The sequence below is a fragment of the Coregonus lavaretus genome, assembly GCF_964263955.1.
Source record: "Coregonus lavaretus genome assembly, chromosome: 30".
Lineage (NCBI taxonomy): Eukaryota > Metazoa > Chordata > Actinopteri > Salmoniformes > Salmonidae > Coregonus > Coregonus lavaretus.
Genome location: NC_140017.1, coordinates 26,702,812 through 26,721,624, shown reverse-complemented (window position 1 = coordinate 26,721,624; position 18,813 = coordinate 26,702,812). Strand labels below are relative to the sequence as shown.

At 47.3% G+C, this 18,813-nt stretch overlaps 1 protein-coding gene across 1 annotated transcript in view; it reads right to left on the bottom strand.

Annotated features, from left to right (window-relative positions):
• The window catches only part of LOC311106183 (cell adhesion molecule DSCAM-like), a gene marked incomplete at its 5' end in the record, with an annotated part of 45,479 nt that extends 27,139 nt beyond the window's left edge, over positions 1-18,340 (bottom strand). Inside the window, 8 exons of the mRNA XM_084148499.1 lie at positions 1,326-1,445; positions 1,724-2,002; positions 3,351-3,623; positions 4,774-5,070; positions 5,883-6,158; positions 6,378-6,656; positions 6,841-6,987; positions 18,304-18,340. Of these exons, the coding sequence (XP_084004625.1) occupies positions 1,326-1,445; positions 1,724-2,002; positions 3,351-3,623; positions 4,774-5,070; positions 5,883-6,158; positions 6,378-6,656; positions 6,841-6,987; positions 18,304-18,340 (1,708 nt within the window). The remainder of the gene's footprint in view (positions 1-1,325; positions 1,446-1,723; positions 2,003-3,350; positions 3,624-4,773; positions 5,071-5,882; positions 6,159-6,377; positions 6,657-6,840; positions 6,988-18,303) is intronic.
• Between the last annotated feature and the right edge of the window lie 473 nt (positions 18,341-18,813).

The following is an 18,813-nucleotide window of genomic DNA, read 5'->3' as shown; positions in this document are numbered from 1 at the left end:
CTTTTCACATATTAGGGAACAAGTATGTGTTCTATAATCATCCATGTTTCTGTTGGAGGTAATGTTGGATAGTCTCATTCAAAAAGGTCTAAATTACTTCAGTACTGTAGGAAATGTGTAATACTGAAAATGTTCAGGTCAACGAGTTGCCTGGGAATGAAAATCCACTCAGAGCTGTAAGTGGTCTACCTATGTTACAGTAACAGCAACACATCCAGGCTCGTTCATAGTAGAATTAAACATATGTCTGAACTGGGCCAGATATTAGCATGCGATAAAGTTAGCGTGTAAAGATAAGGACATTTAGTGAACTGTGGGTTTTGGTCCTTAATAAAAAATCCAGTCAAGTGCTTCTGGTTAGCGAGGGGTCAAGTGGCAGTATTATTCCCACTATGTTGCCTTGTAGAGGAGGGAGGGAGGGAGGGAGGGAGGAAAGGGGGATGGGGGGAGGGGGGGGGGGTGGAAGAGAGAGAGCGAGAGAGAGAGAGAGAGAGAAGAGGCCGTGCTCTTGAATGACGGATTTTAGCAGTTATGCTAATACCAGCTGACCTTTCCTTCTTCACTGTTCTATCTCTATGTGGCTCTGCTAGCACCTGACTGCGAGAATAAAAAGCATCTCCAGCGCCACAACATACAGCAACACAGACACATGCACTTACAAATTAGAGCTACATCTCAGATAAAGGCGTCGGCCGAGTCTTCACTCTGTCATCGCCGCGCAGACGGACCAAGGTTCTGTCAGACATTATTAATCAGACAGGGGGTCTAAGACATTCAGGAGCATCTCTCTCACATCAAACCCAATCTCCTCTCGGTCCCAGGGAGCCCAAGTCACAAGCAAATCTCATCAAAGCCTGGCTGCTGTCTGTCTGGCCCTGTCCCCACGCCTTTGATGCCTCTCACACTGCCCCCTACGCCACCCCATTGGTTGGATTGGTTGTTGTCTCTCCATTGGGGGAAGCTTTCATCCCTGGTTATGGACGAAGCAACAAACACCTGGGTTCCCTCTTCAGCTATCCAGGTCAAGTGCTGTGCCACTTTGTTCACCTGCTCTCTCACACCTCACTGGTAGTTCCCCCACCTCACAACCGACAGTGGCTGTACACCTGCGACCTGTGACAGTGTGTGTGTACACCTGAAGTTGTTGAACCACATCATACATGGGCTGTGGATGAAACAAATGTAACCCAAATGCCTACAATTACAGTTACTCCCTCCAAAACAGCTGCTGTTGCATCCCCAAACAATGTCCATTAATACGTTTGTATAACCATTTAATTAATGCTACGACAGTCTTCTGATGCTTGATTTCCGTATCTGTTTACCTTTGGAGTGCTTCCATACGAGGGTGGGGCGTGGATAACCCTCAGCAGAGCAGTTAAGGGTCACAGTTTTGCCATAGATCCCATCCTGGTCTGTGGGCTGCACCACAAACTGGGGAGGAACTGGAGGAGCAGAGGGAACCACACACAGACTGACTTACTAGTACTTCTGAGACAGAAAGATAGTAGGAGAGATAGATTAAGATTGAGAAAAAGAGTGCAGTGGAGAGAAAAACACAGTATAAAGACAGATGAGAAGCAAAGGAGAGAGGAGCAGAGAAAGAAACAGAGAGAGAAAGAAAGACAGAGTACGAGTCAGGGAGTGAGAGGAGGGAGCCTAAGAGAGATACATCTAGAAGCAGTGACAGAGACAGAGGAACAATGTGTTAGCCTCCTCTCACCTCTGACAATGAGCTGACTCTGGTGCTCAACGGCTGCAGCCTCGTTGCGTGCGATGCAGGTGTAGTTTCCGTTGTGGTCTGGGGACAGGTTGGAGATCCGCAGCGAGCTGGTGAACTCTATGTTGTCGATGGTGACCCCCAGACTGGCAGGGATTGGCCGCCCATCCTTCTGCCAGGTGATGTCCAGGGGCTGGTCACCTGACATTACCACGCAGGGGATGAAGACGCGCTGACCAATGGAGAACCGCTGGAATGCAAAGGGCTGGATGTACGGTGGAACTGGAGGGGAAGAGGGGGAGAGATGACCATAACCACATTAGGCTGAGAGACAATACACTATACCGGTACAATCTCCTGTGTGTCATACTTCAATCAATCCCTTTGGTCATTGGAAATCATTGACTCTGAACTCAAAAGGACTGAGAGTAAATCATCACGTAATTCCACTTTAGTCATTCCTCCAGTCTAGCCAAACATTCTGTACTCTGAGTCAGAGCAAACAGTACCAAGCACAGGTGTACTATTCCAGAAACACTTGGAGGGGTGATTCTGTATTTTGGTGACTCATGTCACGTCAGTATGTCTAGAAAGAGAAGATCAAATAAAACCTAATGACTCTCAAGTAGGGAAAAACACCATGTTATCCAAATGAATGGAGAATCAGGCCCCATGCTAGACTAGATAACAACCTAGATGTGAGATCCTGCTCAGTAAGTCCACTATAGCACCTTCTCAGGGGACTCTCCAGCCATCTCACAAGTTAGCCGCATTTGAGAATAACATTGAAATAAGCAGCACTTGAACACTGATTTAATTCACAACAAAGTAGGGATAATGGACTCCTGGGATCTCCCCAGCCGCTTCAGAATGTTAAGCATGAGCAGAGCAAATTAACTAACGTACTTGTAGCGGGAAGTGTTGCTTTATATCATGTGGTCCCCCTTTTCCCCACCCCACCCCAGGCTCATCTCGTGGAAATGTCTTAAGCAGCGGCTGCATCATTCATGACATGGATATGAGGTGTGGGGAATCACTCGTTAACATTCCCATTACGTATTCTTGGGTCTCTGGTTATCAAGCTCAATCACTACTGTATGTGCAGTCATACTAATGACTCTAGTTTAGTCTCACATACCAAAGGAGTTCAGTCGTAGCAGTGGTGAATGTCAGGCAGTGTTACTGTAGCTTATGGTACACAATGTGATGTGATGGCCCTGGCCAATGGGAGTATGACCTGCGAGGTCACTTCCTATCTCTGCCTACAGCGTTTCCATGTTCTACTGTCCACACTCGCATACCTCTTAGAATACTTATGTAGCACATGGGGATGTGTGTAACCTACTCCTCACCCCGAAGTGTCCCCACTTGCGCCAGTGAATAGCTAGCTTTTCACGTGGTGCCGACTGGTAAGACGCTTCAGGAGGGTGGTCACGTGTGCTAGCAAGGCAGATGTCCTGAGTTCGCGCTGGGTATGGGCCGAATCGGGAGGAAGTGGTACTCACTAAGCAAGCAGGGTGACGTCCTTTGCACTTACCCAAGTGTGGTATGCTAGTGTGGATATTAGAACAGATCCCTTGTTTACTATGTACTGTCACAGTGCATGAGTCAGGGAGACGGCTCTTCCTACCTTTGACACTGAGATGGACGCTCTGATTGGTCTCTTGTTGAGGTTTGACCAATACCCTGCAGTTGTACTCTCCCTGGTCCAGCTCCTGCACGTTGGACAGCTTCAGAGTGCCGTTGTTCTCGAAGGCCCGCTGCCGGTGGTTGAAGGGGAGCAGGTGGGAGTTCTTATACCACTTGATGGAATAGTACGGGTAGCCAATGACGCGACAGTGGATGTACGCGTCCCGCCCTGCGATGGCTGTGATGTTTTTCATTGGACGGATGCTGGCAGCCCCTAAAAATACAGAGAGGGAGAGAGAGCTCTCTATAAACACATTTATGGGTGAGGGGATAGTGACATGACAGTCAGCAACATCAAGCCGTATGTATTGACAGCACAGCCAAATGTGTTCGTTTTTTACCACAGGACCTCATGGTAGACTCTGAAGAGAGGGCTGTGAAATCAGGACCATATTAGACAAGGACAAGGTAGGGTTGGCTGACAGCTGAAAGACAGAACATTTTAGTGGACAATATTCACTGTATGAGTTATCTGCATTACAAATCCAAGAGCCACTTGAAACTAACTGTCTGAATAAATAAACTATACATTCAACAACAAAAAACGAAGTAAGAAACTATATTCCCTTTTGCAGTCTAAAGACAAAACCACCACCAGCCTAGAAACATGCAGTACAAAGTTGACCTATGTACCTACAGTATACACCACACTGGGCTGAAAACCTACAAAGAAAAGAATAATCAATTGGTCAAATGTGTTCAAACATCTACACATGGAACAGGAGTGCAAATCAGCTGAAGGGAATCATCTCAGCAACAGTGATCTGGATAGAGGATCAGATTACTATTAAAGACAGGAAGAGAGGTACTATAGCAAACAGAACTTCCCTGTCCAACAAATGAGACACAATCAATAGGACAGATATGTTATGGATGGATCATACATACACAAACACACACAAACAAAACATGGGTGGTTGTGACCTGGCATTGTCATTGACATTGACAGTATGAGGGACTGACATGCAAACAGGCCAACAACATATGGGCAACTAGAAATAGTGTCAGGATAGAAAAAGCAAAAGAACTGGAGTATCACAATCACACAAAGAGGGACAATGTGACAAGAGAGATTCACACAGGGATAAAAAACACCATGGAATAAATGAGGGGAAACTAAACAATGGAGTCCAAAAGCTGCAACTGAAACTGAGAAATAAAGGGAGTGAAGAGAAAGAAAGAAATACAAAACAAAATAATCTGATAATGAGCTCAAGTAAAAAGGTTACGAATCTGTAGGCACTTTGCAAAAGAGGGAGAATACAACAAAAACCTAAAAGGAACATGCATTTCACTTGGAAACCAAACAAACATGAGTTAGGTGTATGTTTTTGTTGTTTTGGAGGAGCTGATCTGACAAGCACCTCTTACGTTTATTCGAGCCTGGTGGTAGACCGCCCCGGCCGAGTTCCTGCAGGTGCAGCGGTACACCCCTCCGTCCACCTCCTTGGTGTGGGTGATGTTCAGCTGGCTGACCACGTGGCCCTCGTGGGTCTCATAGTGGCCGGGATGGTGGTGGCTGTCCTTGATGACCGGGTCGTCGTCCAGGTTCCAGGTGCAGGAGGGAGGGGGAGTGCCTTTGACGTTACACACCAGGAAGACCGGCTCGTTGGGGTTGACCACCTTCTCACTGAAGGAGGACAGAATCTTCGGAGTGCCGTCTGAAAGGGGAGAGAGAGAGGGAGACCATAGGTAATGGTTAATAGGACTACAGCGGGAGACTCGGACAGAAAATCTGACAAATCTCTGCATCATGTATTGTATGGACAATTAAACACGTATTCTATACAGACATTAGAGTCAGCTAAGGTATCGCTCACATAAAAATAAAAAATAAAATCCCTACAAGTATGAAAATAGTGTGCAACACAAAACCAAAAAAATATCTTAATGAATGAAAGCAGCAATAGAATATCTATCCTCTGTCACTAAAAGCTGTACATCTACCTTTTTTCTTTTTCTCCCATTATTGGGGGCAGTCTTGGCCAGATAAAAAACAGCTCTATTTTAGAGTGGCCTGCTGTTGCTCTCTGATAACCCTGGCATGTTCTACATCATTATAGATTATCAATATCCTCCTTATACAGTTCCGTGGCCATGCGAGACAGTTGCCCAAGCAACCAGGCTCAGTTAAGCAGTTTAAAGCTGACTGGGGTAGTAACCCTAATAACAGTGGCTGTTCTGCAGCAGCACAACACAACGCATTAACACAGGCCCTGCATCAATCCAGGGCCAAAATCCCTTTCTGCTAAGTCACTGCTGCTGCTACTACACATACATGTACAAGAAACATACACACAACATAAAACCGTAACGGCTCATGCTATAGTCAACTGCCAAGCGGTACAGTACACATTAAAAAAATAACACATGGTGATATATTCTAACCACTGTCTTGTTACAACAACACTCATATATCCAATAACTGCCATTGCAACATTGATCTTTATAAGAAACCTCTGCTGTATCTCACCCTCCAAGATGACCTGAACAAAATCCTGAGCTGACATTTTGTTCTTCCTGGCGAAACATTGGTAGGCTCCGCCGTCACTCTTGGCCATGCCCTCCATGATCAGATTCTCCCTGCTGATGCCTGTGATCCGCACATTGTTGCCGGGGTAGATGATCTCTCCGTTACGGTACCACGACAGCTCGTACTCATCAGAACCACTGACACTACAATGCAAGGACACCTTACTACCCACGCTGCCCTTCACCTTTCGTGGGCTGACCACCGCCTTCAGGGGCTCTGGACACCAGAGAAAACACAGAACACACATCAAAAATCACAAACCAAACTGACGGCCTATGACATTGTTATACCGTGTCACAAATATTTTGTCGTCGAACATTATCAAAGAAATAGATCAACAAAGTGACAGAGCTATAGCAGCTAATGCAGAAACATCATGGCTACCAGACTGGGATGGCTCCTGATGTGTGAGTGTGATGTGGTGTTTGGACTCACGTTTGACCAGAAGCCGGCCCACCACTTCAGCGTTGCCATAGCTGTTCCACACTTCACAGACGTAGGTGCCAAAGTCGGTGGGCTGGGCGCTCTCTATCAGCAGGCCCGTGACACTCTGGCGGAAACGTGTGTCGGGCTCCAGGGGGCTGTTGTCCTTCAGCCAGCGGTACTTGGGCATCGGATGGCCTGACGCCTTACAGGGCAGCTCTACCCGATGGGACGCCATGACCTCCCGACGGTCAAAGCCATCCAGAATCCCCGGCTCTGAGTTAGTGGGATCTTATGAGAGATAAGAGAAAGAAGATGTTATGATAAGAATAGAGTTCACTATTAGAAGAGATAGTGTTACAATAGCATTCACAGTGTTGTGGACTTTGTATTACTGCAACATGGTGTACTGTACAGAAATCTAGATGTTTCTGGGGTACCGTTATTTAGGGTATTTAGGGCAGCACAGACTGACCTGACACAAAAAGCCGGGCGCTGTTGCTTTGCCTGGTCTCGCTCGTGTAGCGATGCCGTGTGGTGCAGCGGTAGTTATACAATCCATCCTCATTCTGGACATCCAGAATATACAAGGCTCCCGTGGTTGTGATGAGAAATCTAGGTCCTGGAAGAGAAAGAGAGAGAAAGAGGAGGGATTATTCACATAAAAAATACAGTAGGTTGTCTGGCCAATCAGCTCATAGGAAGCTACTGTAGTACGCCATCCAGCTGGAAAAGACACCCAATCCCACAATCCATAGCATTCACAAACAGTACTGAATGGTCTAGATAAACTATATTGTATATATACAGTACCAGTCAAAAGGTTGGACACACCTACCTATTCAAGGGTTTTTCTTTATTTTAACTATTTTCTACATTGTAGAATAATAGTGAAGACATCAAAACTATCAAACAACACATATGGAATCATGTAGTAACCAAAAAAGTGTGGCCGGCAGGGATGTAGCTCAGTTGGTAGAGCATGGTGTTTGGGTTGTGGGTTCGATTCCAACGGGGGGCCAGTTTGAAAAATAAAAAAATTATGTATGCACTCACTAACTGTAAGTCGCTCTGGATAAGAGCGTCTGCTAAAATGTTAAAAACAATTCTCTCAACCAGCTTCACCTGGAATGCTTTTCCAACAGTCTTGAAGGAGTTCCCATATATTATTATTATTGGTGTCCTTTAGAAGTGGTTTCTTTGCAGCAATTCGACCATGAAGGCCTGATTCACACAGTCTCCTCTGAACAGTTGATGTTGAGATGTGTCTGTTACTTGAACTCTGCGAAGCACTTATGTGGGCTACAATTTCTGAGGCTGGTAACTCTAATGAACTTATCCTCTGCAGCAGAGGTAACCCTGGGTCTTCCTTTCCTGTGGTCGTCCTCATGAGAGCCAGTTTCATCATAGCGCTTGATGGCTTCTGCGACTGCACTTGAAGAAACTTTCAAAGTTCTTCACATTTTCTGGATTGACTGACCTTTATGTCTTAAAGTAATGATGGACTGTCATTTCTCTTTGCTTATTTGAGCTGTTCTTGCCATTATTTGGACTTGGTCTTTTACCAAATAGGGCTATCTTCTGTATACCCCCCTACCTTGTCACAACACAACTGATTGACTCAAACGCATTAAGAAGGAAAGAAATTCCATACATTTACAAGGCACAGCTGTTAATTGAAATGCATTCCAGGTGACTACCTCATGAATCTGGTTGAGAGAATGCCAATAGTGTCAAAGCTGTCATCAAGGCAAAGGGTGGCTACTTTGAAGAATCTCAAATAAAAAATATATTTTGATTTGTTTAAAATGTATTGGGTTACTACAGGATTCCATATGTGTTATTTCATAGTGTTGATGTCTTCACTATTATTCTACAATGTAAAAAATAGTAAAAATAAAGAAAAACCCTTGAATGAATAGGTGTGTCCAAACTTTTGACTGGTACTGTATATCCTTAAACATATCATACCAATACCTTTTACCTGAGATAAACTTCACATTTGACCTCTGCCCTTCCTAGCTCCAGTAATCTATCTGGTCTGAACCTCTGCGACATCAACCAAATCATCTTTGGGTGTCACTAGCAGTTCAGTCTGTGAGTAATATTATGTTAATTCTGGGGATCAAACCCGACTGAGTGGGGTTGTCAACATTCATAAGGAATGATACCTTCCTCTCGCAATCATATGCATGCGTTATCCCCAGGAGAGCAGATTGATGTCAAAACTGATCGAAAAAGCAATTTACAGGAGATTGTCTTCACTGTGCTGTGGCGAGCATGCTAAGACAGAGACAGCTTAGTGAGCATTTAGGCCCCAAGGAACACCAGCCAGGGGCAGCTTCAGTTAAAACCAGCTACAGTAGCAGGGCTGTGCCTTGTCTCTGACAATGAGGAGGGTGTCTTCAGATAAAGCCTGATCAAAATAGACTGTAAAACGTCGTGCTTACAGGCCCAATGTGGCCTGAAATCTACAGAGAATCAATGACAAGTCAAGCATAGGATATCAGTGATTTTTTGACAAAGTGATCAATTGGTAAATAAATACAAAAGGACCGGATAAAGAAATGTTTTACCTTCATTTAATATTGGCATATTTAATAATTCATTCGATATCTATTGTTTATACAAATAAGTCATTAAAAATAAATCCACATAAGAAAGGTAGTAAAAATAACAAGAGAGAGGAGAGGGAGAAAGAGTCTGCAGCTATTGTAAGCGTTGACCTAGTTAGAATAGACACCAGAGTCCATGGATTTGATATCCTGAAGGGGTTTCTAGCGCCTGGTTTAAATGCAGTTGTGTGAGACGGGCAACCAGCAGTGAGATCCGTGGGGAGGGAGAGAGAGAGAGAGAGAGAGAGAGAGAGTGTGTGTGTGTGTGTGTGTGTGTGTGTCCTTATCATTGCCAGGCGTTTCTTTAAAGGTTGAGGAGATCAGATACATCAATAATAACCCCTGCAGCAAAATTATATCTCTTTCATATTGATATTCATAAATTATATGTATGATTTACTTCAATATTGTCAACAATACATTGCGCATTCAAAGTGAAAATATAAAATTGTGTGATTTGTATCAGAGTATTTGATATCACCAACATAGGCCAATAGCAATTATGTCAAAAAATAAACAACCTTTTTTATTTTCTCCATTTTGATTCTGTCTTTGGTAGACCTGCAATCTCACAGTGGAATCCATCTTGAGCGAGACAAAATTGTATTTCTCTCTAGCCGCTGAGCTGCCTGTGTTCTGCAGCAATTGTCTCCCCAAGCACCTCCATGCTCCTCCAGTGTCTTTTAAGCTGTCAGTCCTCTGTTATTGTGTTATGACAGACTGAAGAGCAGGAAGAGTGGATGCTAGAGAGAGGACATGGGCTCAGCAGACTGCAGCAGAAAATCAAAATGAAAGAAAATCTATTGTCTTTCTCCTATCTCGCTATCCTTTCTATTTGTATTTCTCTCACCTTGCCTCTGACTCCTTCTCGACCATCTGGCTTTTGATTTCACAGCACTCAGAGATATTCTGTCCCTTTTCTTCTATCAATGTGAGCCTGTAACATATCCTCCAGAAATATAGTACTGTTATACACCGAGTATACCAAACATTAGGAACACCTTCCTAATGTTGAGTTGCGCACCCCCCTTTTTCCCTCAGAACAGCCTCAACTAGTAGGGGCATGGACTCTACAAGGTGTCAAAAGCATTCCACAGGGATGCTGGCCCATGTTGACTCCAATGCTTCCCACAGTTGCGTGAAGTTGGCTGGATGTCCTTTGGGTGGTGGACCATTCTTGATACACAGGGGAAACTGTTGAGCATTTTATTTTAAACAGCAGCGTTGCAGTTCTTGACACAAACTAGTGTGCCTGGCACCTACTACCATACCCTCTTCAAAGGCACTTCAATCTTTTGTCTTGCCAATTCACCCTCTGAATGGCACACATACACAATCAATGTCTCAATTGTTTCAAGGTTTAAAAATCCTTATTTAACCTGTCTCCTCCCCTTCATCTACACTGATTGAAGTGGATTTGACATCAATAAGGGGTCATATCTTTCACCTGGATTCATGGAAAGGTGTCCTTAATGTTTTGTATACTCAGTGTATATGCATGTATACATTAAGCTTCTGAAACTGAGGCGAAGTCATTGAAACAGGCAGCCTTGTGTTTGTGATAAAGGCAGAGCATCAAAAGCTCTCCCTCCGTTCTCCAGAAACACACTTAATCTAATCACCTTCACTTTTCCCTGGACTAAATCGAATTACTTTGAATGCTAAATAAGGCACGACTTGTAGATGAGAATGTGTATTCTCCTTTTTAAGGGGAGGGGGTTCTGGCTCCTCTGGTGACATAGACCGTGTTTCCCAGTTCCATAGAGAGACGACGGATAGGATGATTCTGGCCATGTGGCTTCCCACTGGGCACAGACGTCAATTCAACATCTATTCCATGTTGGATCAACCTAATTTCATTGAAATGACATGCAAACAACGTTGACTCAACCAGTGTGTGCCCAGTGGGTTAGCTCTGATCTTATTGATAGAGTGATTCTACACACAGCTGTGTATTCAACTTTGCCAACAGCTAATGTGTGATAGGGAGACTCCAGCAATATGCTAAGACAGAAATACAGATTGTCACGGTTTCGGCCGAGGCTGCCTCTCTTCCTTGCTCGGGCAGGCTTCGGCGGTCGTCGTCTCCGGAGTACTAGCTGTTGTATGTTTCGATGTTCATTTGGTTTTGTCTTGATGTTGTACACCTGTTATCGTTTAGCGTTCATTATTGTCATAATAGTTCTCGTTGTGTTTGTCATGTGTTGTGTGTGATTGAACTTGCTGTCGTGTATGTCTGTGCTTCGTTCTCTCCTCTGTGTTGGAGAGGTTCTCGCACGTGTTTGTGCGTTATTGTTATTTTGTTTGATTTTACGCCTGTGTGCGTAATCGCTCGTATTCCAAGCTCTTTTGACTCGTTTTGAGTTTTGGTTCACTAAAGTCTATTGGACTAAGTTCCTGCGTCCTGCGCTTGATTCCTGCACCACACCTTCACAGCACACCTTCTGACAGAATCACACACCGAAGATGGAATCAGCAGGAGCCGCAGCAGCACCTGAGTCTCTGGAGGAGCGGGTCCGCGAGCAGAACGACCAGATCCTTCGTATCGGGACCGCCCTTCAGGACGTGATCAACACGCTTCAACGCTGGGAGACCAGAGGGACACCCACACCTCCACCTTCCGTGCCATCACCATCGGCCAGTCAGCCCATACAAGCTCCGGAACCCAGGGGAATTCGGCTCTCGCTCCCGAGGGCATATGATGGGACCGCTGCCGGGTGTCAGGGCTTCCTTCTACAGGTGGAGCTATACCTGGCCACCGTACACCCGGCGCCCTCGGGACACGAGAGCGTGTCCGCCCTCATCTCCTGTCTCACCAGCAAGGCGTTGGAATGGGCCAACGCCGAGTGGAGGAGAATAGACGCCTCCACTATCACCTACTCAGAGTTCTCCCGCCGCTTCAGGGCTGTGTTTGACCATCCACCTGAGGGGAAAGCGGCGGGGGAGCGTCTATTCTACCTCCGGCAGGGGAGGAGGAGCGCCCAGGAGTTCGCTTTAGAATTCCGAACTCTAGCGGCGGATGCAGGGTGGAATGAGCGGGCCCTCATCGATCACTACCGCTATAGTCTACGAGAGGACGTCCGTCGGGAGCTGGCCTGCAGGGATACCAGCCTCACTTTCGATCAGTTAGTGGACATGTCCATCAGGCTGGACACCCTGCTGGCTACCCGCGGACGTTCCGAGGGGGGTCCGTCCATTCCATCCTCCAGCACCTCCGAGCCGAGCCCTATGGAGCTCGGGGGTGCTGGCGCTAGAGAGAGGAGGGGTCGGAGCACGAGGGGGGCCGTCCCCTCGACCAACTGTGGCCGTGGAGGACACACCGCGGCTAGGTGCTGGGGAGGGTCTCCTAGGGGAGAAGACGACAGGCTCCGCACTGGGGAGTCCTTCCAGGTGAGTAGGCGCCCCACTTACCCAGAGCTCTCTGTTGCACACTTCTGTATACCTGTGCGATTTCCACAGGTTGCACCTCATTCCCAGCATAAGGCGCTAGTAGATTCAGGCGCGGCTGGGAATTTTGTAGATAGTAAATTTTGTTTAGAATTAGGGATTCCCCTTCTTCCTGTTGACGTCCCATTCCCCGTTCATGCCCTAGATAGCCGTCCGTTGGGATCGGGCTTGATCAGGGAAGTCACAGCACCACTTAGGATGTGTACGCAGGGGGGTCATGAGGAGATTATCCAGCTATATCTGATCGACTCTCCTGCGTATCCGGTGGTGCTGGGAATGCGTTGAGTATCCATAATCCATCTATTTCGTGGCAGGAGAGGGCTCTGATGGAGTGGTCTGCCCAGTGTGTGGGGCGATGTTTAGGTGTTTCCGTGGGGGCTACCTCAGTGGAGAGTCCAAACCAGGTGCCCGCATTGCACATTCCCCCCGAGTATGAGGATTTGGCTATTGTGTTCAGTAAGTCGAGGGCGACGCAGTTACCTCCTCATAGGCAGGGAGATTGTGCGATAGACCTCCAGGCAGGAGCTGCGCTCCCACGGAGCCATGTGTATCCTCTGTCTCAAGAGGAGAAGAGAGCTATGGAGACTTACATAGACGAATCTCTGAGACAAGGATACATACGGCCATCCACTTCCCCTGCATCCTCGAGTTTATTTTTTGTGAAGAAGAAGGATGGAGGGTTACGCCCGTGCATTGATTACCGTAGTCTCAATCAGATCACGGTGAAGTACAGTTATCCACTTCCTCTGATTGCGACCATGACGGAGTCATTGCACGGGGCGCGTTTTTTCACAAAATTAGATCTCAGGAGCGCTTACAACTTGGTACGCATTAGAGAGGGCGATGAATGGAAGACAGCGTTTAGTACCACCTCGGGTCATTACGAGTATCTTGTCATGTCATACGGGTTGATGAACGCTCCTTCAGTTTTCCAATCATTCGTGGATGAGATCTTCAGGGACATGCAGGGGCAGGGGGTGGTCGTGTACATAGATGACATTCTTGTGTACTCGTCTACCCGAGTCGAGCATGTGGCCCTGGTGTGCCGAGTGTTGAGGAGGCTGTTGGAGCACGACCTGTATGTCAAGGCAGAGAAATGTCTGTTTTTCCAGGAGTCGATCTCCTTTTTGGGTTATCAGTTGTCTGCGTCAGGGGTGGAGATGGAAGTTGACCGGGTGTCAGCCGTGCGTAATTGGCAGACTCCAACCACTGTTAAAGAGGTGCAGCAGTTTTTGGGGTTTGCAAATTACTACCGGAGGTTTATCCGGGGTTTTGGACAGGTGGCAGCTCCCATAACGTCTCTTTTGAAGGGGGTCCGGTGCGTTTGCAGTGGTCAGCCGAGGCGGACAGGGCTTTTGGGAGACTGAAGGACCTGTTTACTTCGGCTCCGGTGCTGGCGCATCCGGATCCCGCTTTACCATTTCAGGTAGAGGTGGACGCGTCAGAGGCCGGTATAGGGGCCGTGCTTTCGCAACGGTCCGGCACGCCACCTAAACTCCGCCCCTGTGCTTTTTATTCCAAAAAGCTCAGTCCGGCGGAGCGAAATTATGACGTAGGGGACAGGGAGCTGTTAGCCGTGGTACAGGCCCTAAAGGTGTGGAGGCATTGGCTTGAGGGGGCTCAACACCCTTTTCTCATTTTGACTGACCACCGTAACCTGGAGTACATCCGGGAAGCTAGGAGACTGAACCCTCGCCAGGCGCGGTGGAACATGTTTTTGGCCCGGTTCGTATTTAAGATCACATACATCCCTGGGTCACAGAACGGTAAGGCAGACGCACTGTCTCGGCGGTATGACACGGAGGAGAGGTCCGTGGAGCCCACTTCCATACTGCCGGAGTCTTGTCTGGTGGCACCGGTAGTGTGGGAGGTCGATGCTGAAATCGAGCGGGCGTTGCGCACCGACCCTAGTCCTCCTCAATGCCCGGAGGGTCGGACGTACGTCCCGCTCGAGGTTCGGGATCGATTGATATATTGGGCTCACACGTCACCCTCCTCTGGACATCCTGGTATTGGCCGGACAGTGCACTGCCTTAGTGCTAAGTACTGGTGGCCCACGTTAGCCAGGGATGTGAGGGTTTATGTGTCCTCCTGCTCGGTGTGCACCCAGTGTAAGGCGCCTAGACATCTGCCTAGGGGTAAGTTACAACCCCTGCCCGTTCCACAACGACCATGGTCTCACCTCTCGGTGGACTTCGTCACTGACCTTCCCCCCTCGCAGGGGAATACTACTATACTGGTCGTTGTGGACCGGTTCTCTAAGGCCTGTCGTTTGCTCCCTATGCCGGGCCTTCCTACTGCCCTACAGACCGCCAAAGCTCTATTCACCCACGTTTTCCGGCACTACGGGGTACCCGAGGATATTGTGTCTGATCGAGGTCCCCAGTTCACCTCCAGAGTCTGGAGAGCATTTATGGAGCGTTTGGGGGTCTCGGTGAGCCTTACCTCGGGTTACCATCCAGAGAGTAATGGGCAGTTGGAACGTGTGAACCAGGATGTGGGTAGGTTTCTTAGATCATACTGCCAGGGCCGGCCGGAGGAGTGGGCACGGTATGTTCCCTGGGCAGAAATGGCCCAGAATTCCCTACGCCACTCCTCAACTAACCTAACCCCTTGCCAATGTGTGTTAGGTTACCAGCCGGTTCTGGCACCATGGCAGCAGAGCCAGATCGAGGCTCCTGCGGTGGATGAGTGGGTGCGGCGCTCGGAGGAGACGTGGAACGCTGCACACGTCCACCTGCAGCGGGCCATCCGTCGTCAGAAGGCGAGCGCCGATCTCCACCGCAGTGAGGGGCCGGTGTACGCACCTGGTGATCGAGTCTGGCTCTCTACCAGAAACCTACCCCTCCGCCTGCCCTGCCGGAAGCTGGGTCGGCGGTTTGTGGGGCCGTTTAAAGTCCTGAGAAGATTGAACGAGGTGTGTTACAGATTACAACTGCCTAGTGACTATCGTATTAACCCCTCGTTCCATGTGTCTCTTCTCAGGCCGGTGGTAGCTGGTCCACTCCAGGAAGATGAGATCAGAGAGACTCCTCTGCCCCCATTGGACATCGAGGGGGCACCGGCGTACACCGTGCGGTCCATCTTGGATTCGAGACGTCGGATGGGGGGTCTCCAATATCTCGTGGAGTGGGAGGGGTACGGCCCGGAGGAATGGTGCTGGGTGCCGAGGAGAGACATTTTGGACCCGTCTCTCCTGACAGAATTCCACCGTAGTCACCCGACGCGCCCTGCTCCGCGTCCTCCTGGTCGTCCCCGAGGCCGGGGTCGGCGCACGGCTGGAGCCGCGCGTCAAGGGGGGGGTACTGTCACGGTTTCGGCCGAGGCTGCCTCTCTTCCTTGCTCGGGCAGGCTTCGGCGGTCGTCGTCTCCGGAGTACTAGCTGCCACCGTTGTATGTTTCGATGTTCGTTTGGTTTTGTCTTGATGTTGTACACCTGTTATCGTTTAGCGTTCATTATTGTCATAATAGTTCTCGTTGTGTTTGTCATGTGTTGTGTGTGATTGAACTTGCTATCGTGTATGTCTGTGCTTCGTTCTCTCCTCTGTGTTGGAGAGGTTCTCGCACGTGTTTGTGCGTTATTGTTATTTTGTTTGATTTTACGCCTGTGTGCGTAATCGCTCGTATTCCAAGCTCTTTTGACTCGTTTTGAGTTTTGGTTCACTAAAGTCTATTGGACTAAGTTCCTGCGTCCTGCGCTTGATTCCTGCACCACACCTTCACAGCACACCTTCTGACACAGATCTGTAGTCAAAGACATGGAAATAGTAGTACAAAATGCTACAATGCCTTGTCGAAAACCTCAATGGGAAAAATCTATGGGAAATAGGTGTGGGATTGTATGGACATTGTACGGACAGGGATCTTGGCTCTGCCTGCTCCTCCACACTCTCTCCTTGTCCTCCTGGACAGGGTGTTCTGTTCTGATGGCATGTTCGGAGTCTAATTGGTGGCTGCTCCGAGGTCAGTGATGCACTGCGTCGTGCCGGTGATCTGATCTGATCTCTAATCTGGTCTGATTGAGGTCAGATCACTGGGCTGCTGACCTCACCATGCAGGGACAGGGAGCCAGCGAGCTCCTCTCCTCCTCAGCCTGTAGTGCAGCAGGGCGGCTGAATGGACACCCGGCTGGCTGACCACATGGCTCCATCATGGCTGTCAGAGTGTACATAGGCTACATTCACCAACAGCCCAGTCCTCACACCCTGGATAATATAAAACATACTCCGCCCTTTCTCTGGACCTTCCTCTCCTTCAGCCACCTCTCAGACCCTCTTTGCACTTTCTCCTCCTTCCCACCTCTTTCTGTCCTCTCTACTTATTCAGCTACATGTACTGTATGGGTCCTGACTCCTGTTATTTGAGGTTAGAAAGGGTTGCTAGCCATCCTATAGAGGTGAGGGGGAACCTTGTACCTGCAGGGTCAATAAAATAATCCTATCTCTTCCAGTACACAGAGCCCAGCCCACTAGACAGCTGGCCCAGCCACACCACACCGACCCACGGGTAGGGTAGCATAGGGACGCGGCGCACTGTGGAGCGTCAATAATGAATGTGTGTGTAAGGGTGACGAAGCGTGTCGCCATCTCCCCTCTTCTCCTTTGTGCTACAGCAAAACACCCCTTAAGGCCACATAGTAACTCCTTTGATCTTTGAGAGGATTAGGGTTGAGTGATGGATCAAAGACCTGTAAAATCAAGAAGTGATTTTAGAGGAATTATTTGATGGCTTGTTGTGATTGGCCTGTAAAGAAAGCGGCCTCTATTTTGCAGTGACTGGTGTTATTTACCTCTGGTCAGTAAATTAAAGATGCCTTTTTATTCATCATAAATCATTCAGCTGGGTTGAATCAATCCATGCAAAAAATGCCCAGCTGCCATGAGATGAACTATGCATATTTAAACACAAATCTTATATGTGAAATATGTTATTTGAATAAATCATGTGGAGTTAACCTTTTTCCAAACACCTTTTTCCTACTCTCTCTAGTTTTGATCAAAGTGCTGGTTGGAACCTGTGATTCAGGACTATATCTGAAGGATATGACTTTATCTGAAATAGCATATAGAATGTACTTTACAGAAGAAAACCTCTCAAAGTAGCAAACAAAAGCATATGCTATACAGTAGGTCTGATACGCTAGTACCAATTATGGCTAGATTATACAATTATCAAAAACATTTCAGCGAGCACTATTGGCACATATCCCAGTGGACTCTTGAAAAGGTTGACCTCCCAGCCTTGCTCACTGCACAATGAGAGACAGACTGCAATTCAAATCCTAGTTTGGATTGTGAAGGTAGCCACTAACACATATGAACAGTGTAGCAGAGTATAGAATGACCTGTACAGTACTTTAGCACAACCAACAATGGTTGTCCTGAATTAGCTTGTTTTATACATCAATAATAGTATTTCAAACTCCCTCTTCAAGCTGTGATGTCAATGAGCCTTCAACCCTTCTTAGTAATACAAGGCCTATACAGGAAACGATCCAGCCTGCATAACCTCTGGGACCTGAGTTGTTCAGCACTGTGGATCCTATAAACACACAGCTTAGGGCTCAGACAGACCGATAGAGGTTGCTGGCTGAGAGTACTTAGCACCTCAATGTAATTTGCGAACCGAGCGCGCACCGATTTTACATGTAGAATTGCATGAAAAATGTAGGCAGTTTGGCATCTACAGTGGGTGGTCCCTAAAACACAGGGTGCTGAACGACCGGCAGACGAATGGTAGATGCACATTCAGTGCAATGTGTGTGAGCCTTTAGTCTGAGCCTGGCTGGGCACAGAGGCAGCAGGCAGGCAGGGAGCTACTGTATTGTACTTAAATGTATCATTAATACACCTTCCCTCCATGTGCTCTCTGCATACCTGGTGCCATTGTGGAGGTGTTCTCCCGCTGTGCCATTCCGCGACCACGCACCAACCAACCAACGGCTCTCATCTCCACACCATCACACTGCATAATGAGCGAGTGCTATTCTTTCCTCTGAATTCAAATTCATGATATAAATAAGCCTGTTTAATTTTGTCTGGCTTGCCGTTCCAAATAAAATTGATTTTATTTTTTTCATATAATTTAAAAAACTGTTCGCTAGGCGTAGGCAAGACCATAAGCAAATAGGTAAACTGGGATAATACTAAATAGTTAATCAGGGCGATTTTTCCACAAATTGACAGGTATTTACCTTTCCACGGTAGCAAGATTTTATCTATTTTTGCTAACTTCCTATTAAAATTTATTGGAGTGAGGTCATTTATTTCCTTTGGGATATGTATTCCGAGTATATCCACATCACCATCAGACCATTTTATTGGTAAACTACATGGTAATGTAACATTTTTATTTTTTATTGATCCAATACATAATATAGTACATTT